This window comes from Tilletiopsis washingtonensis (genome assembly GCF_003144115.1).
Source record: "Tilletiopsis washingtonensis strain MCA 4186 unplaced genomic scaffold FA09scaffold_1, whole genome shotgun sequence".
In the NCBI taxonomy this organism is placed as follows: Eukaryota; Fungi; Basidiomycota; class Exobasidiomycetes; order Entylomatales; genus Tilletiopsis; species Tilletiopsis washingtonensis.
Genome location: NW_020311998.1, coordinates 1,004,530 through 1,025,737, shown reverse-complemented (window position 1 = coordinate 1,025,737; position 21,208 = coordinate 1,004,530). Strand labels below are relative to the sequence as shown.

The window sequence follows — 21,208 nt, the reverse complement described above, 5'->3', positions numbered from 1 at the left end:
CGGCCTCCTCCAGCGTCGCGCCCGCGCGGCCATTCAAGCACGCCAAGTCGCCTGCACCCCAGGCGGCCTCCTCCAGCGTCGCGCCCGCGCGGCCAGTCAAGCTCGCCGAGCCGCCTGCACCCCAGGCGAGCGCAGCCTCTTCGCACGTCGCGCTCGCGCGGCCAGTCAAGCTCGCCGACTTGCCTGCTCCCCAGGCGAGCGCGGCCTCCTCCAGCGTCGCGCCCGCGCAGCCAGTCAAGGCAGTCTCGCCGCGGAAGCGCGCAACAGCCTTGGCCTCGACGTCGCATCTGACGCCGGCGCGGACACCCGAGGAGGAGCAGAAAGTCCAGGCCAGCAGAGAGGCGTGGAGAGTCTTTGTGGAGTGGCGCCAGGCCCAGGCGGAGGCGTTGAGAGTTGCGGAGGGGAAAGAGGAGGAGAGGAACGAGAAGAGGCGCAAAGATCAAGCGGAGCAGCCGAAGCTGATGAGCAGATACGAGGAGCAGGAGATCGCCCGCGAGCGTCGCAAGAAGTTGAGGGCGGAGCGTGATGAGGCAGATGCGTTTCGGTACGAGGAGCTGGAGAGGATGGAGCGGGAGCGAGAGCAGAGGTTGAAGAACCTAGCGGACGCGGAGACGAGACAGATCAACGAGGCTGAGCGCAGAGACGCGGCTGCGCTTGCCGCAGAGCACTGCCTGGCGCTCGACGCCGTCAAGAAGGCCACCGACGAGCACAAGGCTGCTGGAGACGCGCAGCAAGACGACGGAAGAGTCGACTTCGACGAGCCTCCCGCACGCACCGCACAATATCTCGCGCTCGCCGCACGTCGACTCGCGATCATCACCGCCCAGACTGAGTGGAAGAAGCACAGCCGGATGATGAGGCGGATGACGGACGAGTACTACTGGCACGCATACAAAGACAAGCCTCAGAAGCTGCGCGCTCGCGTCGTGCGCATGTGCGGCCACCTTCGCATCCTCGCGCAACCCTTTGTCTACTCTGCGCAAAGCGACACTCTCATCGCACCCCTCATCTTGCTCGACGACAGGCTGGCCGAGACGAGGCTCACCCAGGCCTACAACTGCGTCATCAAGATGTGCGTGATGCAGCAAGATCGTCCGTGGCCGTGCTTCAGCGACGAGCTTGTGCGCCTCTTCGGTCTGCGATCGCTCTTCCCAGTCGAGGATGGCTCGCTGCCGCCGGACCTCGACGGCGACGCGCAAGACAAAGTCGCTCTTGCGGTCGAAAAGCTGGAGAGCGTTCTGCCGTACCCGGTGGACGCATCTGCCTTCTCCGACAACGATGCGATGCGCAGCGCGATGCGCCTACTGAAGCCGCTTCAGAGGCAGGCACGCATGCTGCACGCTATGCTCGAAGAGCAGAGCCAGAGCCCTGCTGGCAGCGAAGCCGCCCGCGTCATCCTTGCAGGGCCGCTGCGCGACGCTGCCCTCAAGGTGGAGAAGGAGATCGGCCAGCTGCAGCAGCCGTCCCTGCCCGCCCTCTGCCTGCTTGCCGCCCGCTGGTCGAAGCCGCTTGCGTGCGCTCTCCCGATTCCCCTTGCCGAGCGCAGCGAGCACTCGGGCGTCTTTTCGCTCGCTGCGGCTGCCAACGCACCAGCTTCCGCCGACCGTTCCGACCTCGACAACGCCGCTCTCCCCGGCCATCTCTTGCATCTCTTCGCGGCCGCCGCCAACCGCGTGGACGAGAAGCTCGCGATGGCGGTGTGCCAGCTGATCAAGAGCTGCGACACACACTTCCCGCTCGTTACGCACATTCTGCACCCAGATGGGCAATCGTTTGGAGGAGGCTTTGCCCTCTGGGCTCTGTCGCGCAACATCTCGCGATTCCTCGCCTTGTCACCTCGTGCGCTCCGCGGCCCGCTGCTCGACCTGCTGTTCTCCGTGATCTGTGTCTCAATCACGGCCCGCGCGGGTCTTTCTGGGCTTCTGATCGACGCAGGCCTCACTGTCCTCCGTCCGCTCCTCGACGCAGCGGGGCACGTTTTCCTCACTGGGCAGCTCCGCAGCGACCTGAAAGGCGTCGAGGCCATACTCGTCACCCACCACGTCGTTCGCGACGGCCACGTCGTCAAGCACCGTAACGTCGGGCGCTTCGGCCACTTCTACCGCGACGGCAACAGCTACCACAACCGTCCCCTCGCAGACGAGCCGACCGACTTCTACAGCTACGTGCTTTCTGTGCAGACCAATCGCTGCGCGTGCTGCAGCCAGGCGCTCCCTCATTCCAACGAGCAGATCGGCACATCGCGCGCGTCACACGACTTTGTGTCTGTGCGCACTGATCACATTCGTGGCTGCGTGCTCTCTCCCACGACGACATTGGCGACTCGCTGCGCGCAAGCCCCGTTTGGCGCTCCATGCGATCCTGGCAAGGGCTGCCTTGGCGCGATTTGCGTGGGCCGCATCACGGACGACGAGGCTGATGCTTCCTGGCGTTTCGCATCGCATCCGTGCTATCAATTTTTGATGATGGGCGTCTTCACTCCGGACATCGCCGAGCTCATCGCGTACAACACGCATCTCATCCACGCCGACGAGCGAAAGGCGTACGGCAAGCGGGTGTGCTAGACTGGCAAGTCTCGCGCAGGTGAGTACGGTGCCGGCCTGTGGAAGTCGAGCCCCGCGCTGAACCTCCGCGACTTGGCAGGGCGGAAGGGAGGGCAAAGGTGGGAGCGATGGGAAAATCTGAAACTTTGCAGCGAGGTGACGCTTTGAGAGACCTGCTCGTGCCCCGGATCCGCGGCGCCCCGAGGCCGGCGGCCGTGCCAGGAGCGGATGTCTGCTACCGTCGCGGCAGTCGACTCGTGCAGCGCTGCGAAGTGGCGCTTGCGGCCAGCCGCTAGCGCACGAAGAGAGAAGCGACACGGGACGGCGCAGTCCGAGGGCGGGCGTAGCGATGTCCCTCCCGCCGTGCTGTCAGATCATCGTGCAGGGCGCCGGTGGCTGCGCTGCCGCTTCCTCCTTCCCCAGCCTTTCGTTGCGCCGCAGTCAACGCCCTCAGCACCACAGCCCAGCAGACGACGACCGAGTAGAGCGACGACGATGAGATGAGAAGGAGCGCAGCGAGCGTCGCAGCGTTGTTGGTGCGGCGCCGCGCAGTCAGAGGACTGTGTGTACGCCGTAGGAGCCGCTGCACATCCGTGGCTGGTCTTTTGCCCCTCAGGCCGCTCCGAGGTGGCCAGGAAGCTCGCGCCAACTCATGCTGCTGCCTCGGCGCGTCAAGCGTGGTGCCTTCCCGCGCCGGTGTGCGCCTGCGGCAGCGGACACCGCAGCAGCTACTAGCCTCGCTGCGCCGTGCAGACAGAGCTGTGAGCAGTGCGCTGGTGCTTCTGCATGCTGCGGCGCGGTGCCTGCGGAGGGCTGACGCTGCGACTGGAGCTGCACGGGCGCGTGTCGCCGACAGCGTACGCGCGCGCGTACCTGCTCCTCGCCCGCGTGGATGATGGCGCGGGCCTCCGTCTGGATGTGGCACTGCCGAAGGCTCCGCTGCGCTCGTGCAAGAGCAAGGTCATCAGCAGTCATCGCTGGCGACGTGCCGCAAGCGCTGCCAGCGTCCTCGCGATGTACGATGTGGGTGACGAGTAGAGTGACAGGGTGTGGTGTACAGGTGGCTCAAAGGGCCGGTGCGTGCGGGCTCAGGTATGTCATAAGGCGCCATCAGTCGTCGTGGCCATCCTCCTCCTCCTCCTCTTCTCCCTCATCCTCCTCCTCGGCGTCGTCGGCGTCCTGCATCTCCGCGCCCTCCTCGGGCGCCTCGCCGCCCTCGAAGCGCAGGTGGTGGCCGAGCCAGTCGATGCGCACGAGGCCGCACGCCGCGCCCGTGGCCAGCAGCAGGCCGCGGCCGGCGTTGGGACACCACGCCGACGCCGTGACGGCGACGCGGGGGTGCCAGCCGAGCGTGGGCGCGTCCTCGGAGTACGCGGGCTGCGGCGCGGTCAGCTTGCACCAAGTTTACGAAGGGCATGGCACTCACGCGAGGAAGCAGCTGGTCCTTCATGAGCAGCTCGCCCGTCGACCGATTAATGTCGAGGCAGTACACGGGCTGCGTCATCTGCGAGACGAGTCAGCGCTGGTCAGGATCTCTACGAGAGGCGACTCACCCGCGACGCGCGGCGGCGCTCCGTGGCATCGATGAGGATGCTAGAGACGTACACGGCGCCGTCGGTGCTCGTGCGGGCGTAGTAGACGTGGTTCGGCGTCGTCGCAAGGCTCTGCAGACCATCAGCAAGAGGTGCATGCAAGGCGCAGCGCCACTCACCAGCGCTCGCCCGGGCTGCGCAGTGAGCGAGTGGAACTGGCCGCGCGTGTCGGCGCGGTTGCCGACCAGGCCAATCGTCGTGCCCTCGTCGGGACGCTCGGCAAGGACGCCGCCGAGGTGCGCACTCCACGCCGTAATCTGCGGATGGGCTGTGCAGAGCGTGAGCAGCGGCCTAACACCTCACACACCTCTCACACCTCACACACCTCGAGTAAAGTTCTTCGCGTCGGTCATCCACGGGTCGTCAATGTCGCAACAAATCACCTGTCCGTCGAGCGAGGCCGTAGTGACGACGTGCGGCAGCTCGTCCTCCTGCGGCTCGCCGTCAAAGTCGAGCGGCGGCAGCATCTCCCACGCGAGCGAGAGGATGCCGGCGTCGTGCACCTCAAAGTAGTGCGACGGGAGCGCCGTGCGCTTGCCTGCGCGCAGCACGTCGCCGATGGGCCAGACGACGACGTGGCCGTTCATGCAGCCGGCGGCCAGACGCTCGCCGCCGCCCCAGCTGAGGCATGTCGCGGGCACCTCCAGCAGCACGACGGGCTCGAGCTTGACGGCGCGAGGCACGGTGCCGCCCGCCTTGAGGTCGTCGGGGTGCGGCACGGCGAAGACGGCAACGACGCCCGTCGAGAAGACGCCGGCCAGCACGCCCAGCCGCCTCGGCGTCGAGCCAGCGGCGCGGTGGTCGTGGCCAGCAGGGCACCAGCTGACCTGCGTGGCCGTGCCGAAGTCGTGGCAGAGCAGCAGCTCCTGCGTGGCAGCTCCGGCCGGGCCGGCGCTGACGCTCCAGATCTGCAGCGCCGCAGGAGCCGGCCGCGGTGCAGCTTCGCCCAGCATCGTGCGCGGGGCGACGGCGCTCGACGCCGACACGACGAGGTACTCCTTGGCTGAGCAGCAGGCGTCAGCGAGGAGCAGCACACGGGAGGCCACACTCACGTTCGGTGAAGGGCACAGGCGTGGGTCGAAAGTCCACGCCGTACACGTGTCCGCCTGCGTCGAGCGCGTGGCCGCCGGGATCCGACAGACCGAGCGAGTCTGCGGCGGTACGGTCAGCGACTCGCGCAGAGGCGGACCTCTTCGGAGCTCACCCAGACGAAGAGACTGGCCTCGCGCAATGGCAATCTTGCGGCGCTCAGCAGCCAGGCCCGCAGTGAGGTGGAGCACGTCCGACGTGGCTGCCGGCGGCGCCTCGACGAAGCGCACGGGATCCTGCTCGTCCAGGCGTTCGTTGACTTCGGGTGGGTGCAGCGGCTGTGCACTCGATGTGGATGCTAGCGGCGCGAGGTACGGCGCCGCCTCGCTGCATGGACCGTAAGCGATGGCCAGCGCACGGCGACGGCTGCACTCACGCCGGCTCGAGCAGCACCGGGGGCGCAACGTCCAGCTGAAAGGGCATGCCGATCTTGTCACTGCCCTCGGCCGTGCTGCCAGCGGCGTGCTGCTGCGCACGCTGCTTGCCCGGCCACCAGCCAACGTCGATGTCCTGGCCCGCCGTCATCATGGCGGCGGCGTGGTAGCGCTTCGTGCGCTCGACGGTCAACTCGAGAGCACGCATCTCGGTCTGCGGGCGCGCGCCGTCGCGCGGCCACTGGGACTCCAGCACGTGTGTGGCGCGCGGCGAGGCGTAGAGCGCGCCGACGAGCGCCGGCTGGCGCAGGTGGTAGCTGAAGCCGTCGGCGCCAAAGTACGGCACGCCGCGCGACGCCTGCGCGCCCTGTGCGGCGTCCTGCTTGCCCGACACCTCGGGCGTGGCGCGCCTGGCCGTGCGGCCCTTGCCCCTGGCGCCGGCGGGCTGCTTGCGCTTCGAGCTGCTGCCGGCCTGTGCGCCGGCGTCGCTCATCTCCTCGTCCTCCGAGGCGGCGTTGTCCTCCGAGGCGGGCTCGTCGTCCTCCTCCGCGGCGCTGGGCGCGCTGTGGCTGCGGCTGGCGGCAAAGTCGTCGGCGCTGTCGCTCTCGGCGTCGTCGGCGGCGGCGCGCAACAGGGCGACGCGGCGCGACTCGGGCGAGAGGCTCGCGCCGTCGCCGGCAAGGGCGGCGGCGAGCGACGAGCGTGCCTTGAGCGCGGCCGCGCGCGGCATGCTGGGTGATGCCTGAGCGACGATGGTGGTGGGACGGCAGGAGCGGCGCGGCGCGTCAAGGTGCCGCTGTGGAGGCGCGCGTCTCGCCTGGCTCGCCTCGCCGCGCCTTCTTCTCTCACCACCACCATCGCCGCGCGTACGCCTGCCACGCGATGCCCAAGGTCATCTCCCGCGTGCGTCGTGCAGCGTCGCCCAGCATCCACACCTACTAACACCCTCTGCAGTCGACGGTGAGCGCGAGTGCGCCGGGCGCGGCGCCGGCGTCGCCGCTGCGCGCCTGCTACTGCCTCTGCGGCGAGTTTGTCCTCGTCGTCGACGTGCCGCTGGCGGCGCTGCCCGTGCGCCCGCTCGACGGCGCCCTCGTGCTGCACTGCACGCCCACGCCCGACGGCGCCGGGCGCGTGCGCCCCGCGCGCACCTTCAAGCTCAACGCCACGCAGGGCAAGCTCGTGCTCGTGCGCCGCGCCGGCGGCGCGCGCGTCGAGAAGCAGTGGCGCTTCAACTGCACGCGCTGCGGCCTGCCCGTCGGCTACGAGACGACGCCGCCGCCGATGAAGGGCGGCCGCTTCACGCACATCCTCAAGGGCGCACTCAGGTGAGGCAGTGGCCACGCGCGGCGGGATAGAGCCGCACGCCAGGGGGAGCGGGTGCGACGGCAAGCGGGCCCTCGCGCCAGAGTGCGACGGCAAAAGGGGCCCTCACGCCGCCGCGCTGTGCCGCCTGCGATCGCATGGCGCTGCGGCTGACCCCACCTCTCTCCGCAGCGAGACGCAAGGGCGAGCGCCGCGCGACGCCCTCTTCGGCGAGGAGCTGCGGCCACGGCCCGCCGACGCCGCCGCTGCACCGCCGCCGGCCTAGGGCGCGCTCACACGGGGTTCACAAGTCACCAGGAGTACGAACAAGTCGCAGGCAATTACATTGTACAAAAGAGAGTGCCGAATCAGATCCACTCGATGCCCGAGTCGTGCGCCTCGTCGTCGTCCCACAGCCGCGCGTTCTTGTGCGCGGCGCGGCGGGCGAGCGCCGTGAGCACGTCGGTGAGGGCGTCGCGCGCGTCCTCGACGCCCGTGACTCGCTGCGCAGACGAGCCGTTGAGCAGCGGCGTGGCACAGCGGCTGCTGTCCTCCGACGCCGTCGAGTCGGCCGACGCACGCCGCCGCGCCGAGTAGGCGCCACGGCGGCGGCGCGAGCCGAGCGATGAGCCAGGCGCCGCAAGCGTCGCGAGCTGCACGCGCAGCGCCGTGGCGCGCTCGAGGAGCCCGTCGCGCTGCGGGTCGGAGAGGGAGCGAGAGACGCGCAGGCTGGAGAAGGAACGCAGGAAGAGCAGCCAGCGCAGCGTCGTGCAGGCGAGAATGTCGAGCGCGTCGGCAGAGGCGGCGGCGGGCTCGGCGCCCGAGGCGGCGGGCAGCAGCAGAGCGACGAGGGCCTGTGCGGCAGGCGACGAGGCGGCCTCGCCCGACTGACGCATGCCCTGCGCCACGTTGCGCGCCAGGGTCACGTTGCCGAGCATGAGCGACCAGGCGCCGAGCGTCGTGCGAGCGAGCGTCGGCGCGCCCAGGCTCGGCGGCGCCACGGCGACGAGGGCGGCGATGCGCTGCGTCATGGCCTCGCGCGACGCCTCGTCGGCGGCAACGTCGAGCTCGAGGTTGAAGCTGGACGTGTGGTTGAGAAAGTCGCGCGCCAGATCGGCCTCGTCGGCGCCGGCAGGGCACGAGGAGCGCACGACCGAGGCAAAGATGGCCGTCCAGATCTCGCCCGCCTCGGTGCAGTGCATGCGCGAGGCGATGGACAGCAGCGGCGAGAGCGCCGCGGCACGCACGGCAGAGGCGGCCGACGGCTTAAAGGTGGCAATGACGTCCGTCGGCGCAGGCGCCAGAGCGAGCGCCTCCTGCACGGTGAGGCGCAGCACCGGGTCGAGCCAGCGCTCCTCGGCCGAGGCGGCGTCGTCGGCGGCGATGAGACGCACGCGGCGGGCACGCTCCCAGCTTGCCGCAGCCCAGCGCTCGGCAAGGGTGTTGCCCGGCAGCGCACGCAGCAGCGCCAGGGCCAAGGTGGCGTGGGCGTGGGCTCGGGCAAGCGTGCCGCGCTCCAGCGCCGCCGAGACGCGCATCAGCGTGTAGAGGCGTGCCAGCAAGCTCGGCTGTGCGAGCGGGCCGAGCGACGTCTCGACCTCGAGCAGCCGCACCCACACGGCGCCCTCCTCGGGCGTCACGGGCGGGCCGACGGGCTTGAGGCCGACGGCGAGGCGCAGCACCTTGGCCGACTCGAGGATGAGACCGTAGCCCGAGCAGAGCACGTGCGTCGGCGCGACGACAAAGGCACGCAGCGCCGAGTTGACCTCGCGTGCATCGGGGTGCGAGCGGGCGAGCACCTCGAGCAGGGCCTGGTGGCGCTCGAGCCGCTCGGCATGCTCCGCGCCCGTGAGCTCAGGCGCTGCCGCCGCTGCGTCCTGCGAGCGCACAGCCGAGGCAAGCCTGCGCACGGCGGCCTTGCGACGGCGGAAGAGGCGCGAAAAGACCGGCCAGAGGAGCAGTGCGGCGATGGATGCAAACGCGACGATGCGCACGACGTCGAGGGCCAGCGCGCTCGTCGGTGCGGCGTCGAGGTGGTGCGGCTCGGCGTCGTCGAGGAAGCCGCTGCGGCGCACCAGCTGGTGGGCGGCACCCATCGCCCGGGCGGCAGGCTGCGAGGCAGCGTCGTCGGCCGAATCGCCAAAGAAGGCGACGGAGAGCACGGCGCCGGTGAGGACGCGCGACGGGCCGCTGCCGCCGCGCTTGCGGGCAATGGGCCGCACGGACTCGGTGCTGACGTCCTCGTCGTCCTCGTCCTCGTCGTCATCCTCATCGTCATCGTCGTCGAGCAGCTCGTCGTCCTCGGACTTGACGGCCTCGGCCTCGGCGACCTTCTGCATCTCGGCCTGCCACAGCTCCAGCAGCTCGTCGCCGCCCTCGAGCGACTTGACGAGCTGGCGCAGGCCCTCGGCCTCGCTGGTCAGGCGGATCTCGCGCTGCTTGAGCACGCGGATGTACGCCGTGGCCGTGCCGAGGATCGTCGCCTTGTTCAGCTTGCTCGCCGCCGGCACGCCGTCGACGAGCTCGGCCTGCGCACGGCCTCGCTTGCCGCGCCGGCCGCCGGGCAGCGGCTTGGGGTTGTGCAGCGCCGGCACGGCGGCGCGCAGTGCGGCGATGCGGTCGTTGATGTTGTTGCGGTAGCGCCGCTCGATGGCGTTGTGCGCCACCTTGCGCTGCGCCTTCTCCGACGACGCCGGGCGCGCGGCAGGTGCGGTGGACGAGCTGGCCGTGGCAGCTGCGGCGGGCTCGGCGGCTGTGGTGGTGGTCTGCTTCACAGCCGGTGCAGCAGCGGCGGCAGCAGCGGCAGCGGCGGCGGCGGCCTGGCGCTGCTTGATGCGCTGGATGGCGGCCTGCGCCGTGGCGTTGCTGCCGACCTCCATGTGCGGCAGGCCGGGCGCGTTGACGGACGGAGCGACGACGAACGCGGGTGCCGCCGCTGCCGCTGCCGCTGCCGTCTCGTCGGCACGCGAGCGCTTGCGAGACGCCGCCGACGTCGATGCCTTGCGGCTGGCGGCGGACACCGACGGCCGCGGCGCCTTGGCGGGCCGCTCGACGCTCTCGGGCGCGCTGCGCTTGCGCTCCGGCTCGGCGGCGGCGAGCTCGTCCTTGGGTGCAAAGCCGCCAAAGTCGAACTGGAACGGCGCGAGGAGCGCCGTGTCGATGCCGGCGACGTCGTACGCCATGTCGCCCACCGGCGCGTACACCGAGTGCGGCGGCGAGTCGCCGAGCGATGCGCCGCTGCTGTGTGCGCCGCTGCCGCCCGTGTGGCTGTGCATGCTGCTGGGGCTGAGGCCGGGCGTGCTGCGCTGCCCCATCGCCGAGCTGCCGGCGACGCTGAGGTGGCTCAGCGCGGCGGGGTCGAGCGTGCCGCCGCTGGGCCAGGCGCTGTCGAAGCCGTGCCCGAAGAGGAACGGCGCGTCGGCGCCAAAGGGCGTGTCGCTGCCGCCGCCCATGACAAAGTCGTGCAGCGCGTACGGGCTGTCGCCGCTGCCGCTGACGGGCGGCGAGGCGCCGTCGGAGAGCGGCTGCTGCGGCGGCGGCGGCGGCGGTGCGGCGCCATAGAGCATCATGTGGCGCAGGTAGGCCTCGTCGGCCGTGGGCCCGGCCCAGTAGGGGAACTGCTGCACGAGCTGCGGGTGCGGCGGCGGCGGGTGCTGCTGCTGCGGCATGTCGAAGTGGTGCTGCTGCTGCTGCTGCTGCTGCTGCTGCGATGGGTGCGGCTGCTGCGGCTGCGGCGGCTGCGGGGCGAAGCGCTGCTGCTGCTGCGCGTGCTGCGCCTGCTGCTGCTGCGCCGACGCGCCAAAGATGGCGCCGAGGTGCTGCTGTGCGGCGAGCATGTGGCGCTGCGAGAGCTGGGATGGTGGTTGGGACGGAGGAGCGGCGAAGGTGCCGTGGCTGGCGCGACGCTCCGGTGCGGTGAGCATGGTGAGGGTGCAGTGCACGCGCGCAGCGGTGGCGGCGACTGGCGCTCTGGGCTAGCTGGAGCGGTGCGGCGCAGGTGGCACGATGTGGGTTGAGGGAGCGGAGGGAAGCGGCATGCGCATGAGCGGCCGCCTCGCGCGGGCCCCTCGTGGTGCTTGCGGGCGCAGATCGGCGGCCGCGCTGGTCGCCGTCGCAGCGGGCCTGCGAGGGAGGATGGCCTGATGAGCGTGCCGCGGATGGCCTGATGGCGGCGCGCCCGGCGACCCGCGCAAGTGCTCCCACGCCGCCGTGCCGCATCCAGCTTGGCGGCGGTGTTACGTAAGCAAAGCCGCGCTCCCACGCACTGCGCCGCCCAAGCTCACCCCTCCGGCCTCCAACCCACACACCTCAGCACTGCGCTGGCTTGTGCCGCAGCGGTTGGGCTCGGAATTGAGCTGGCTCGCGGATCTTGGCTTCAGTGGCACTCGGCCTCCCTCAGTGCTTGACACGGGGCCACGCGTCGGTCAGAGGCGACCTCGCCTGGCAGCAGCTGCGCAGCTTGAGCTCGTGCCGGAGCCCATCCCCTCCGAGCGACGAAGCAGCGACAGCACGCAGCGCGCGTCGCACGTCTGCCGCCTGGACCCTGCAGGCCGTCTCGTCGCTTGACCTGGCCTCGCGCCTGCCTCGGCCTCACCGCCAGCGCGTGGTGGACGAGGTTGGGGAAGCATCTCGCTGTGTGTGTGGAGCAGCGCGGCTCGGCCGAGAGACGTGGCAGCGCCTATCACGCGGGCGCGGCAGCGGCAGGCACGGCGCCTCTGTGTCGCCGCGGCGCACTCTATGCGGGCGGCAGCGCATCGACGGCGATGAGAGGACACGGGCGGCGTGCCTGTCCCCGCACGATGATGCAGTGCCTGCAGCTGCCAGCAACCAGTGCTCCGCCAGCTCGGGGCGCGCTCCGCTCCGCGCAGGCGCGGTGACAGACACGCTCGGCGCGCCGCAGAGCCGGCAAAGCTTCAGCGAGCAGCCGCAGAGCGACAGGCTTGAGGTCGGGCTGCGCGGTGCAGCTGTCCGGATCTGCACTTGCAGCTGCGCTGGGTGCTACAGCTGGCGGGGCGCGGCGGCGGCAAGGGCGGCGGAGCGTCGCTTCGGCTCGCCTCGCGTGTGGTGTGCGGCTCGCCGGCGTGGTGCCGCTGACGCTCGCGGCTGCCGCGGCTGCTGCCGTCTGCCCGCCGCCCGCTGCCGCTGCGTGCCGCTTTCAGCAGGTCGCCCCCGCAACGCGGCGGCGATCGCACGCGCGGCCGGCGCACGGCGCATGCCTCATAAGCGGCGCTTGCTCGGCGCTCCACCGCCTTCCCCACACCCACCACCCCTCTTCACCCCACAACACACCCGCAAACATGTCCGACTTCAAGAGCCAGGCTCTCTTCGAGCAGATCACCGACGGCCTCAAGAACATGGACGACAAGGAGAAGAAGGACATCCAGAAGGTGCGTGCGCCGTCGAGGGTGCCGCGGCGCAGCACGGCACCGTGCAGCGCGGCAGCGGCCATGTGCGGCGGCGGGCGAGCGAGCGTCTACGCTGCCTGTCGCTCGCCGTCTACGCTGCCTGTCGCTTGCCGTCTACGCTGCCTGCTCGTCGCAGCCCGCGCTGGCGTGCGCACCAGCTCGCCGCAGCAGAGCATGGCGCACTGCCGTGACTGCGCTGCGCTCCCGCACTGCTCGCTGCGCCCTGCTCCGCCTGGCCCATGGCTCACACCTCATGCCCGCCTGCAGAAGACCAACGGCGTGTTCGAGATGCACATCAAGAACTCGGGCGGCAAGGAGCTCGTGTACACCATCGACCTCAAGAAGGTGAGCATGCGGCATCGCGCCTGCGACGGGCGGAGGTGGATGCTGCAGGCCTGCGTCGAGGCGTCGAGGCGTGCGTCGCCGCGAGAGCGAGACGTCCGCCTTCGCGGCAGGAGGCGCGCGTTTCCCGCATCGGGTCACACCACCTGTGCATACCCCCTGCCGAGCTTCTACTGACTCGCTCTGCTGCAGAACGCCGAGGCCTACGAGGGCAAGGCCAAGGGCAAGGCCGACGTGACGATCAACTGCGCCGACGACAGTGAGTTGGGCCCGGCGTGCAATGCCGTTGCACCTCTCCTGCCTGTGCTCACTCTGCGCGCCCAGCCTTCATGGACATGGCCGACGGCAAGCTCAACGGCCAGAAGGCCTTCATGTCGGGCAAGCTCAAGGTCAAGGGCAACATCATGCTCGCCACGAAGCTCGACGGCGTGCTCAAGGCGCAGAAGTCGAAGCTCTAGTCGTGCCGCTGCCTGGACTCTGTAGCTGCGGGCCTCACCCGGATTGCCAATATATCTCGTGTACACCTACTTCGAGCGTGAGCAGCGCATGGAGAGATCGGTACGGGGAGGCGCGGCAGGCGCCCTTGCGCAGGGTCAGCCACGGCACCACTGGGGAAGTGTGTGACTGGGTATTGCAGAGGTGCGGCCTGGCGCAGCGACTAGCACAGGAGAGGTATGGTAGATGGTGATACACGCACTGGGGGGCTGCGCCCTAGCGCAGCGTCTGCAGGATCGTCTGGCGCCGCGTCGCCTTGACGCGGCTGCGCCCGCCGCTGCGCTTCTCGAGCGCCGCCTGCGTCTTGCGCGCGTGCCACTCGCACAGGCGCCGCTCGCCGATGATGAAGAAGTCGTCGAGCGCCTCGGCACAGAACTCGCCGTCGTCGCCTTCGTACTGCAAAGGAGGGGTCAGCACGGCAGCCGCAGGCCTTGGACACAACACCACCACGCACCTGGCACGTCAGACAGCGCGGGTGGTAGCGCTCGCCGGCCTCGGTCTGCCGGCACTGGCCCTCGATGCCGTCGCCGCAGCCGTGGCAGAGCGTGCCGTTGAGCGTGTGGTAGTGGCGCGCGCAGTACGGCGCATTCTCAAAGACGTAGAACGTGCCGTCGGCAAAGACGGCGTCGCACTGGAAGCAGCAGAAGCACGCGCGGTGGAAGATGCCGCGCAGCGCGCCGTCCGAGCTCTTCACCGCCTGCCGCTCGACGGGCTTGGTGCACTTGCGGCACTTGGGCAGGTACAGCTCGGCATAGTCGGCCGCGCACAGCAGGCGGCCGTCGCGCTCGACGAACGGCGTCTTGCTCTTGCTCAGCGAGCACAGGCACACGCTGCACAGGCGCTGCAGCTTCTCCTTGCGCCGCCGCTGCTCGGAGGCCAGCGCGCCCGTGTCGAGCTGCAGCGCCGACGGCCGGCTGCGTGCGTCGGCGGCGCCGGTGCGCTCGCGCGAGCGCTCGCGCTGCCCGCCGCGCTTGACGGGCACGCTCGGCTCCTCGGCGACGAGCCCGGCCATCAGGTCCTCGATGCCTCCGAGGTCGATCTCGGGGCGCCGGCCGAGCATCGGCGAGCTCTTCGTCGGGCTCGTGCGCAGCTTCGACGCCGGCTCCCTGTCGCGCGCCTCGCGGTCGCTGAAGCGCCCGTAGCTCGAGCTCGGCGTCATGGCCGTGCCGCCGGGCGAGCGCGACGCCTTGGCGCCGTCGCGGCTCGTGCCGAGCAGCGAGCTGCACACCGACGAGACGGACGACGAGGCGCTGGGCGTGTCGCGCTTGTGGCTGCAGTCGGAGCTGCACGAGTCCGTGTCGAGCGGCAAGGGCGTCTTGGTCGGGCTGCGCGCGACGGCGCCGGTCTGCAGCCGCAGCGCAGCGGCGACAGCCGTGGCTGTGCGGCCCGCGCCGCCGTTGCGTGCGGCTTGTCGCTGCGCCTCAATGTGCCGCTTGCGGTCCGCCACGATGAGTGCTTGTGCTGCAGCTGCCGCGGCTGCCGCAGTGTCTTCCTCGTGCGGCGTTGCGAGCGGCGACGTGTTCGCTCGGCGGCGCTCCTCGACGGTGCGCGGCGAGGGAAGCTCGTCGCGCGAGCGCGAGCGCGAGGCGGCGCTGAAGTTCGCCTCCGGCAGCGCCGGACTGCGCGGGTCGGCCTTGGGCTCGAGCTTGGCGTAGCGGTCAAAGAAGGGCGAGCGGGAGCGCTCCTCCGTCGGGCTCTCGATGAGCGGCGTGTTGAGGCCGGAGCACGGCGGCAGCGGCGAGCTGAGGACAGAGCCCGGCGGCAGCGGCGAGCGCGGCGAGAGGGCGCCGTCGTCGAGTCTGGCGTGGCACGTGTGCGCCACGAGGTCCTCAAACGCCAGCGACTCGCCGCAGTCGGCGCACTTGGCCTTGGGCAGCGGCTCGTACGTCGTGGCGCGCACCATGGAGCGGCGGCCGCCCTGTGCGCCGCGCGGCACCGGCGGCGGCGAGGGCGGCCGCGGCGCCAGCAGCTTGCTGGCACGCAGGCCGTGGTTCTCGACGCCGTCGAGGCTGACGTCGAGCAGGTCGAGGCCGTCGCCGCCGTACTGCGTGTAGCGCGACGTCTTGGGCTTGCTGGCGCGCAGCGTCACGTCGGCCTCGTCGTCGCCGTCGAGCTCCTCGGCGCTGTCGGCCTCCTCAAAGTCGTCCTCGTAGATCGTCTCGCGCGGCGCACGCGAGGCGGCAATGCCCAGGCCGATGCCGAGGCTCTTGGAGGAGCACGAGCTGGGCACCGTGTCCGACGAGCCCGAGCGGTTGAGTGTGCGCGACGAGCCCGAGCTGCTCGACGAGTCGAGGCTGCCCGACGCCTGCGAGCGCCGCTCCGTGCCGCTCTCGCGCTCGCTGCTGTATGCCAGGTGTGCGCTCGACGTCGCGACGGAGTCGAGCGTGTCGGACCGCACCGGCGGCACACGGGCTGCGGCATGCGTGCCCGACTCGCGGTTCGCATCGTACGCCGCCACGGCCGCCGCGTTGCGAGCCCATGCGTCGTTGCTCGAGAGCACGGACCAGGACTCGTTGCGCTGCAGCGCCGCTGGCGACGGTGCCGGCGCCTCGGTGCGGCGCTGGCGCTCGTCCGCTGCCCGCCGCCGCTCGTCGCTCTCAGCTCGTTGCCGGCGCTCGGCGTCTTCGGCCCTTTGCCGGCGCTGATCGTCTTCGGTCCTTTGCCGGCGCTGATCGTCTTCGGCCCTTTGGCGGCGCTCCTCCTGCTCCTCTGTCCTCCGCCGCTCAGCGCGCTGCGCCTCGCGTCGCTGGCGCTCCGCCTCCTCGCGCTCCCATTCGTCGCGCGCGCGCTCCTCGTCGGCGCGGCGCTGCTCGGCGGCCTGCCACGCGGCGTGCTCCTCCCAGCGCATGCGTTCCTCCTCGTCGTACGCGCGCTTCTCCTCCTCGTAGCGCGCCAGCTCGCGCGCGTACTGGCGGCGCTCCCACTCGGCGTGCGCGGCGCGCTGGGCGTCGCGCTCGGCGTGGGCGCGTGCGGCGTCGGCGGCGCGGCGCTGCTTCTCGGCAAACTTGCGCGCGCCGAAGCCGGCGACGTTGCTGCCGCCCGGCTCGTCGACGACGGGCGACGCATGCGCGGAGGCGAGGTACGGCGAGGCGGCGGCGGCGGCGTGCGGGCTGGCGTAGGCGCCAACGGGCGTCCGCGCGTAGTGCGCAGACATGGCCGAGGGTGTGCGATGCGGCAAGGGTGGTGTTGGTGGCGGAGAGGACGGTGCCGCTCAGGCCGCGCTGTCGCTGCTGGACACGCCCGTGTGACCGGACAATCGGAGAAAAGGGCGCAGGCAGGCGGCCGTGCCGAACGGCGCAGGCAGGCGGCCGTGCCGAACGGCGGAGCCTTGCGGCAGGCGCCGATGGCGGCGCTGGGCGGACTGGTGCGTGGGGAAGGCGAGGAGCTGCGCTGCTTGGCGGCGCCAGTGCTCCGAGCGGCAGGCGCGGCAGGCACGGAACGGCGGCGGCACGCGGCGGCGCGAGCCCTAATCGGCCACACGCAATGCAGGCAGGCACCAGACAGACGGCCCTGATCGACGCTGCGCGGGTGCGGCGCAACGGAGGGCGAGGCCGGCCGAGCGGAGCGGGCAAGCAGCGGCGGCTGCGGCGCGGCGGCGTCGAGAGTCGGGAGGCCCGCGACGCGTGCACAGGCGCGCGAGAGCGGCAGCGACGGTGGCTTGTCCGCGTCGGCAGCCGGCGTCTACGCCTTGGAGCGCGACAGCCGCAGAGGCCGAGCGAGGCTTCAGCCTGAGCGAGCGACGAAGACGTCGGCGGGTGCGCCCGCCACGCGCACGCAAAAGCAAGGGGCTCGCGCGAGGAATGCGGCGCGTCGCAGCGCGCGGCGGCCGGCGGCAGCGGCGGAGCGCGACAGGAGGCACGCGCCGCGCGTCGCAGCGAGCGAGGTCGTGTGTGTCTTGTGTGCCTCTCGGGCAGGCGTGTGACCGCGTGGTGGGGGGCGCAGAGCACGGCGACGAGGAGCGAGTGGGGGATGGATGTGGCGGGAGCAAAGGTTTTGCTCGCTCGCAGCGACGCGGTACAGGGGGTGCATCCCTGAGGGCCAGATGCGGAGCACTCTGGGAGCAGAGGGCCGCTTGGCGGGACAGGCACAGCAGGGGGTCGGGCGACAGGGACGGCGCCGTGAGAGCAGCATGCAGCCGCAGCCGCCGCGCTGCTCCCTCGCCGTCGCCGTCGAAGTCTAGTCACTGCGCACACGCACGACGATGAGGAGCGCCCGCCCGCAGAAGCCGCGCAGGAGACATGCAGCACACGCAGCGGGCCGGGCGGGAAGCGCGAAGGTGCGAGGCCGCAGCTGTTCGGCTGGGAGCACGGCGCAAAGACGCTGCCCGCCCGACAGTCCGCCTGGCGTGCAGCGCGCAGCCCTCGCCTCGTCGGGGCGCTCACTCAACAAGAGGCGTAGCAACTCGGCGCTGCTTCCCGCTCATCTCATCATGCGCCCTCCCGCTCGTGTTCTGGTGCCCGGGCGGCGCTGCTCGGCCCGATCCCGAGCGCCGCTGCCCTCATGCGAGCGCAAGGACCGCCTTGCAGCGAGCGCCAGACGCAGCGCGGCGCGGCAGGCGCAGCGGCATCGCAGCACCCGAGTGCGCCGCACCGAGGCGCTGCCGCAGCCGCAGCACGCTGGCCGGCCCGCTGCAGCGAGGCGCTGGCGGGCGAGAGGGGGCCGCTCTGGCTGTGCCGCTGCGGGTGCGGGTGCTGCCGCTGCATGCTTGGGCTGCTGCGTGCTGCGGCAGGTGGACAAGCGCCGGCGTGGGAGAGGCCACGCGGTGGCGGCTGCAGAGATCTGCAAGATGCGCTGCCCGCTGCACCCGCGGGTCCGTCCGACGTGGTCTGGATGCTGCGGCTCTGCATGGCGCCTCTGAACGCTGGTGCGCTGCAAGCTGCGCTGCTCGGACTTCTCTGCTGCTCATGCGGGCGAAGGAAGCCTGCCAGCTCGTGGTGGTGCGTGCTTGCATGCACCTCGTGCAGCAAGTGGCAAGCATCTGCACGTCGCAGCGTCGTGGCTGCAGGCTGATCTCGCAGCTCGCAGCCGCTCGAGAGGCGCTTTGTGTGCTCTGCGAAGAACGTCTGCGCGCATGGCGTCTGCGCTGGCTCCGGACATTCAGCCTGCTGCGCATCTGCCCTCTGGCCGCACGCACGCCGCATGCTCGTATGCGCACCGACTAGTCCAGCAACACGGCCAGAAGCATGCTCACCGCCGCCAGTGTGGGCAAACAGGAGCGGCGACTTTGCCGGAGGGGGCGCTAGCCCCGGCGCGCATGGCGAAGCCAGACCGCACGGACGACGAGGTGCGGGCGCATGGCTCCAGACGCTCAGCACCGACTCTCGCCGCCTACTCTGAGCTCGCATGACGTGTGGGCAATTCCGACGGTGGCGGGCACGGCAAGGAGCACGGCACGATGGCGCGCTCGGGCCGCGTGGCACTGCGCCCATGCGCGCGCCCACGCTTCAGCCTGGGAATGATGAGGCAGCATCTCCACCACACGTCACTGTCGCGTGCTCGACTCTACTCCTGCGGAAGCAGCAAGTGCACGCTGCGAGCTCAGGGAGCGCCAAGCTACGCAGGGCGGAGTGCGACGTGGGAGCAAGTGCGGAGCGGCCGCAAAGCCACTCCCGAGAAACGCGAGAGGCGCACGCAAGTTCGCGCACGCTCTACTCGTGGGTCTGCTCGCGGCTCGCGTGAGACGATGCAGTGGCTTCGACACTCCGCTGCCTCCTCGTGGCCCACATGCCTATTGTTACATTCGCGGCACGACGCCAGCTACTGCCGGCCCTGCGCGGCGGCCTCCTTGCACAGCACGACGGCGCGCTCCAGCTCCTCCTTGCTCATCGCCAGGCGCACCACGGCATCGGCGCCGAACGCCGCCAGGCCCTGGTCGCCGCCGGCGCCCAGCTGGCCCATGCCGCCGCTCTGGCTCTGCTGCTGCGGCTGCGCTTGTGTTTGCGGCGCCTCGACGCGGCGCAGCAGGCCGTGTGAGGTGAACTCGTGCACCACCTGCGCCAGCGAGCCGGCACTCATGGCGATGAAGTTGCGCGCCGCCAGCGCGCCCAGCTCGGCGTACGAGAGCCCGTTGGCGTGCGTGCCGAGCTGCAGTGCCGCCACGCGCAGGAAGAGCTGCTGCGCCGACGACGTGACGCTCTTGAAGACGTGCAGCGCCGATGCTGCCGAGAGGTCCGGCGCGTTGGCTGCGACGAGGCCGCCGGCGCCAGCCACGCCCGGTGCAGACGCGCTTGCAGCGCCGCCGAGATGCAGCGTGCGAGGCAGGCCGGCGGTGCGCGCAGCCCGAGAGGAGATCTCGCGTGGCACGAACGTCGAGAGGCTCTCCCAGATCCAGTCTGGGCCGCCAAGGCCCGCCAGGGCACCCGCTCGCGCGTGCGAGACCGAGGCGAGCAGGCGCAGGCGCGGCGCCGCCGCCAGAATGGCGAGCACGGCCTGTGCTCTCGGTGCGAGCAGCGCCGGCGCGCCGGCATCGTGGACGAGCAGGAAGAGCGGCGGGCGCGCCTTTCTGCTCTCGCGGTCGTCGGCGTAGGCCTGGGCGATGGCTACTGCGCGCGCTTCGACGGTCGAGGCGTGTTCGTCGGCGGAGGCGCTGGCCTTGGGCAGACTGCCGGCAGCTTCGGCTGCAGAGAGCAGCTCGTCGAAGCGCACGAGAGCCTCGCCGCGCACGACGGCCACGGCGCCCTCGCCCTGCTCGGCCATGCGCGAGACGAAGCGCTCGAGCGCAGGCCGCGCGTCGCCGAGGCCGTGGTAGAGAATCGGAAAGCCAGCGGCTAGCAGGCCAAGCCAGCGCGGGTGTAGCGCGTCCCAGTGCGCGACGGGCAGGTGCGGCGGGCTCGGCGACAGCGACGAGAGGGCATGCAGCGCCGCAGGCTGCAGCGGCGGCAGCTTGGCCGAGAGAAGCTCGCGCGACGTCGCATCGCGGGCGCGCGAAGCGGCCGAGGGGGCGTGCGCGGCAAAGTACGCATCGGACGATGTTGGATGTACCATCGAGGCGTTTGCGCTGGGATCTGCCTCGGACGCCGCCAGTGAGCCGAGCAGCTGCGACGTGCTGGAGGCGACGCTCGTCTGCCGGCGCTTGTGCGCAGGCGACTCGGCGTCGTGCGACAGGCGGCGCTTACTCTTTGGCGTCGCCTTGCCGCGCGACGAAGCCTTGCTGGCCGGCGTGTCGGAGCCATTGGCGCCCTTGACCGGCCGTCCTCGGCGCTTCGGCGTCTGCACTGCCGCGTCCGGCTGCTCGAGGCCCGTACGGCCGGGCTCGGCGGATGGCTTGCGCGGAACCGAGGGGCCCGCCTCGTTGCGCACGTCGCCAGGCGGCTCCAGGCGCCGTGCGCCATCTGCATCTTCGCCGTTGCCCGCGGGCGGCTGCGGCGACCTGCTCGAGCGCCCCTCGTCCCACGCCAGATGCGCCTTCTCTGCTGCTGCTCGGCGTGAGCGCTGCGGCGCAATGTCGGCGCGTGCCAGCGACGCCGATGCCGCCGAGCCTGAGCGCGAGCGGCTGGCGCTGCGCTCCGAGCCGCTCGCACCGTCGCGCTCGCGCTCGTCGTCGGTCGGCAGCAGCTCGCTCTCCTCGCTGTCGTCCGACGGCACGAGCTCGGACTCCTGGCTGTCGTCGGACGGCACGAGCTCCGACTCCTGGCTGTCGTCGGGGTCGATCTCGGGCGGCGGCATGCTGGCGCCTGCGGCAGTGGTGCGCCGCTGTCAAGGTGCGAGAGGTGGCCGGGTGGCGGCGAGGTGCAAGTGTGTGAGAGAGGGGAAGAAGCAATGTCCTGCCCCGCCTCGGCCGCGAGCTCCACCTGCGCCTGTTCCCACGCAGCGACCCGTGCGAGAGCGCGCGATGCACGGGCCACGGCGGCGCTGTTAAGCGTGGCGCGCCTTGATGAAGCGCCCCTGACCTTGGAGCTGCTGCTCGGCCGTTGGACGCGAGGCGGCGCCTCCTTCCGCTTCACCACCACCGCAAGCACACGGCGCCGCACTCTGCTCTCGGCCAGGCATGGAGCACGCGAGTGCCCAGCCGGATAGTGCGCCGACGGCGGGCAGCAGCAGTCGTGCCTCACCGCACGCCGCTGCGC

At 71.1% G+C, this 21,208-nt stretch overlaps 8 protein-coding genes across 8 annotated transcripts in view; 5 read left to right on the top strand and 3 right to left on the bottom strand.

Annotated features, from left to right (window-relative positions):
* The window catches only part of FA09DRAFT_336032 (hypothetical protein), a gene marked incomplete at both ends in the record, with an annotated part of 2,936 nt that extends 372 nt beyond the window's left edge, over window positions 1–2,564 (top strand). Inside the window, one exon of the mRNA XM_025743827.1 lies at window positions 14–2,564. Coding sequence (XP_025601702.1) covers window positions 14–2,564 — 2,551 coding nt within the window. The remainder of the gene's footprint in view (window positions 1–13) is intronic.
* A 1,002-nt stretch (window positions 2,565–3,566) lies between these two features.
* On the bottom strand, window positions 3,567–6,343 carry FA09DRAFT_357996 (hypothetical protein). The gene is made up of 8 exons (XM_025744895.1): window positions 5,601–6,343; window positions 5,340–5,551; window positions 5,188–5,286; window positions 4,461–5,138; window positions 4,255–4,403; window positions 4,097–4,207; window positions 3,970–4,047; window positions 3,567–3,920 (listed from the first exon to the last, which is right to left on the bottom strand). The coding sequence occupies exons 1-8, from the start codon at window positions 6,326–6,328 to the stop codon at window positions 3,654–3,656; spliced, it is 2,322 nt and encodes a 773-aa protein (XP_025601701.1). The 5' UTR covers window positions 6,329–6,343; the 3' UTR covers window positions 3,567–3,653.
* A 109-nt stretch (window positions 6,344–6,452) lies between these two features.
* Window positions 6,453–7,203, top strand: FA09DRAFT_327347 (hypothetical protein). Its single transcript, XM_025741374.1, has 3 exons — window positions 6,453–6,501; window positions 6,553–6,923; window positions 7,093–7,203. Exons 1-3 carry the CDS (start codon window positions 6,481–6,483, stop codon window positions 7,184–7,186), a joined length of 486 nt encoding a protein of 161 aa, XP_025601700.1. The 5' UTR covers window positions 6,453–6,480; the 3' UTR covers window positions 7,187–7,203.
* A 16-nt stretch (window positions 7,204–7,219) lies between these two features.
* On the bottom strand, window positions 7,220–11,034 carry FA09DRAFT_327346 (hypothetical protein). The gene has a single exon (XM_025741373.1). The coding sequence runs from the start codon at window positions 10,821–10,823 to the stop codon at window positions 7,269–7,271; it is 3,555 nt and encodes a 1,184-aa protein (XP_025601699.1). The 5' UTR covers window positions 10,824–11,034; the 3' UTR covers window positions 7,220–7,268.
* Window positions 11,035–12,197: 1,163 nt separating this feature from the next.
* FA09DRAFT_336028 (sterol-binding-like protein) lies at window positions 12,198–13,105 on the top strand (the record flags this gene model as incomplete). The annotated part of the gene is made up of 4 exons (XM_025743826.1): window positions 12,198–12,287; window positions 12,573–12,650; window positions 12,840–12,906; window positions 12,972–13,105. 4 exons carry the CDS (start codon window positions 12,198–12,200, stop codon window positions 13,103–13,105), a joined length of 369 nt encoding a protein of 122 aa, XP_025601698.1.
* Window positions 13,106–13,205: 100 nt separating this feature from the next.
* On the top strand, window positions 13,206–16,799 carry FA09DRAFT_14774 (hypothetical protein). Its single transcript, XM_025739164.1, has one exon. The coding sequence runs from the start codon at window positions 13,483–13,485 to the stop codon at window positions 16,654–16,656; it is 3,174 nt and encodes a 1,057-aa protein (XP_025601697.1). The 5' UTR covers window positions 13,206–13,482; the 3' UTR covers window positions 16,657–16,799.
* Window positions 16,800–17,434, top strand: FA09DRAFT_14775 (hypothetical protein). The gene has a single exon (XM_025739165.1). The coding sequence runs from the start codon at window positions 16,943–16,945 to the stop codon at window positions 17,345–17,347; it is 405 nt and encodes a 134-aa protein (XP_025601696.1). The 5' UTR covers window positions 16,800–16,942; the 3' UTR covers window positions 17,348–17,434.
* Window positions 17,435–18,735: 1,301 nt separating this feature from the next.
* FA09DRAFT_14734 (hypothetical protein) lies at window positions 18,736–20,887 on the bottom strand. The gene has a single exon (XM_025739160.1). It carries the CDS (start codon window positions 20,805–20,807, stop codon window positions 18,900–18,902), a length of 1,908 nt encoding a protein of 635 aa, XP_025601695.1. The 5' UTR covers window positions 20,808–20,887; the 3' UTR covers window positions 18,736–18,899.
* Window positions 20,888–21,208: the final 321 nt, after the last annotated feature.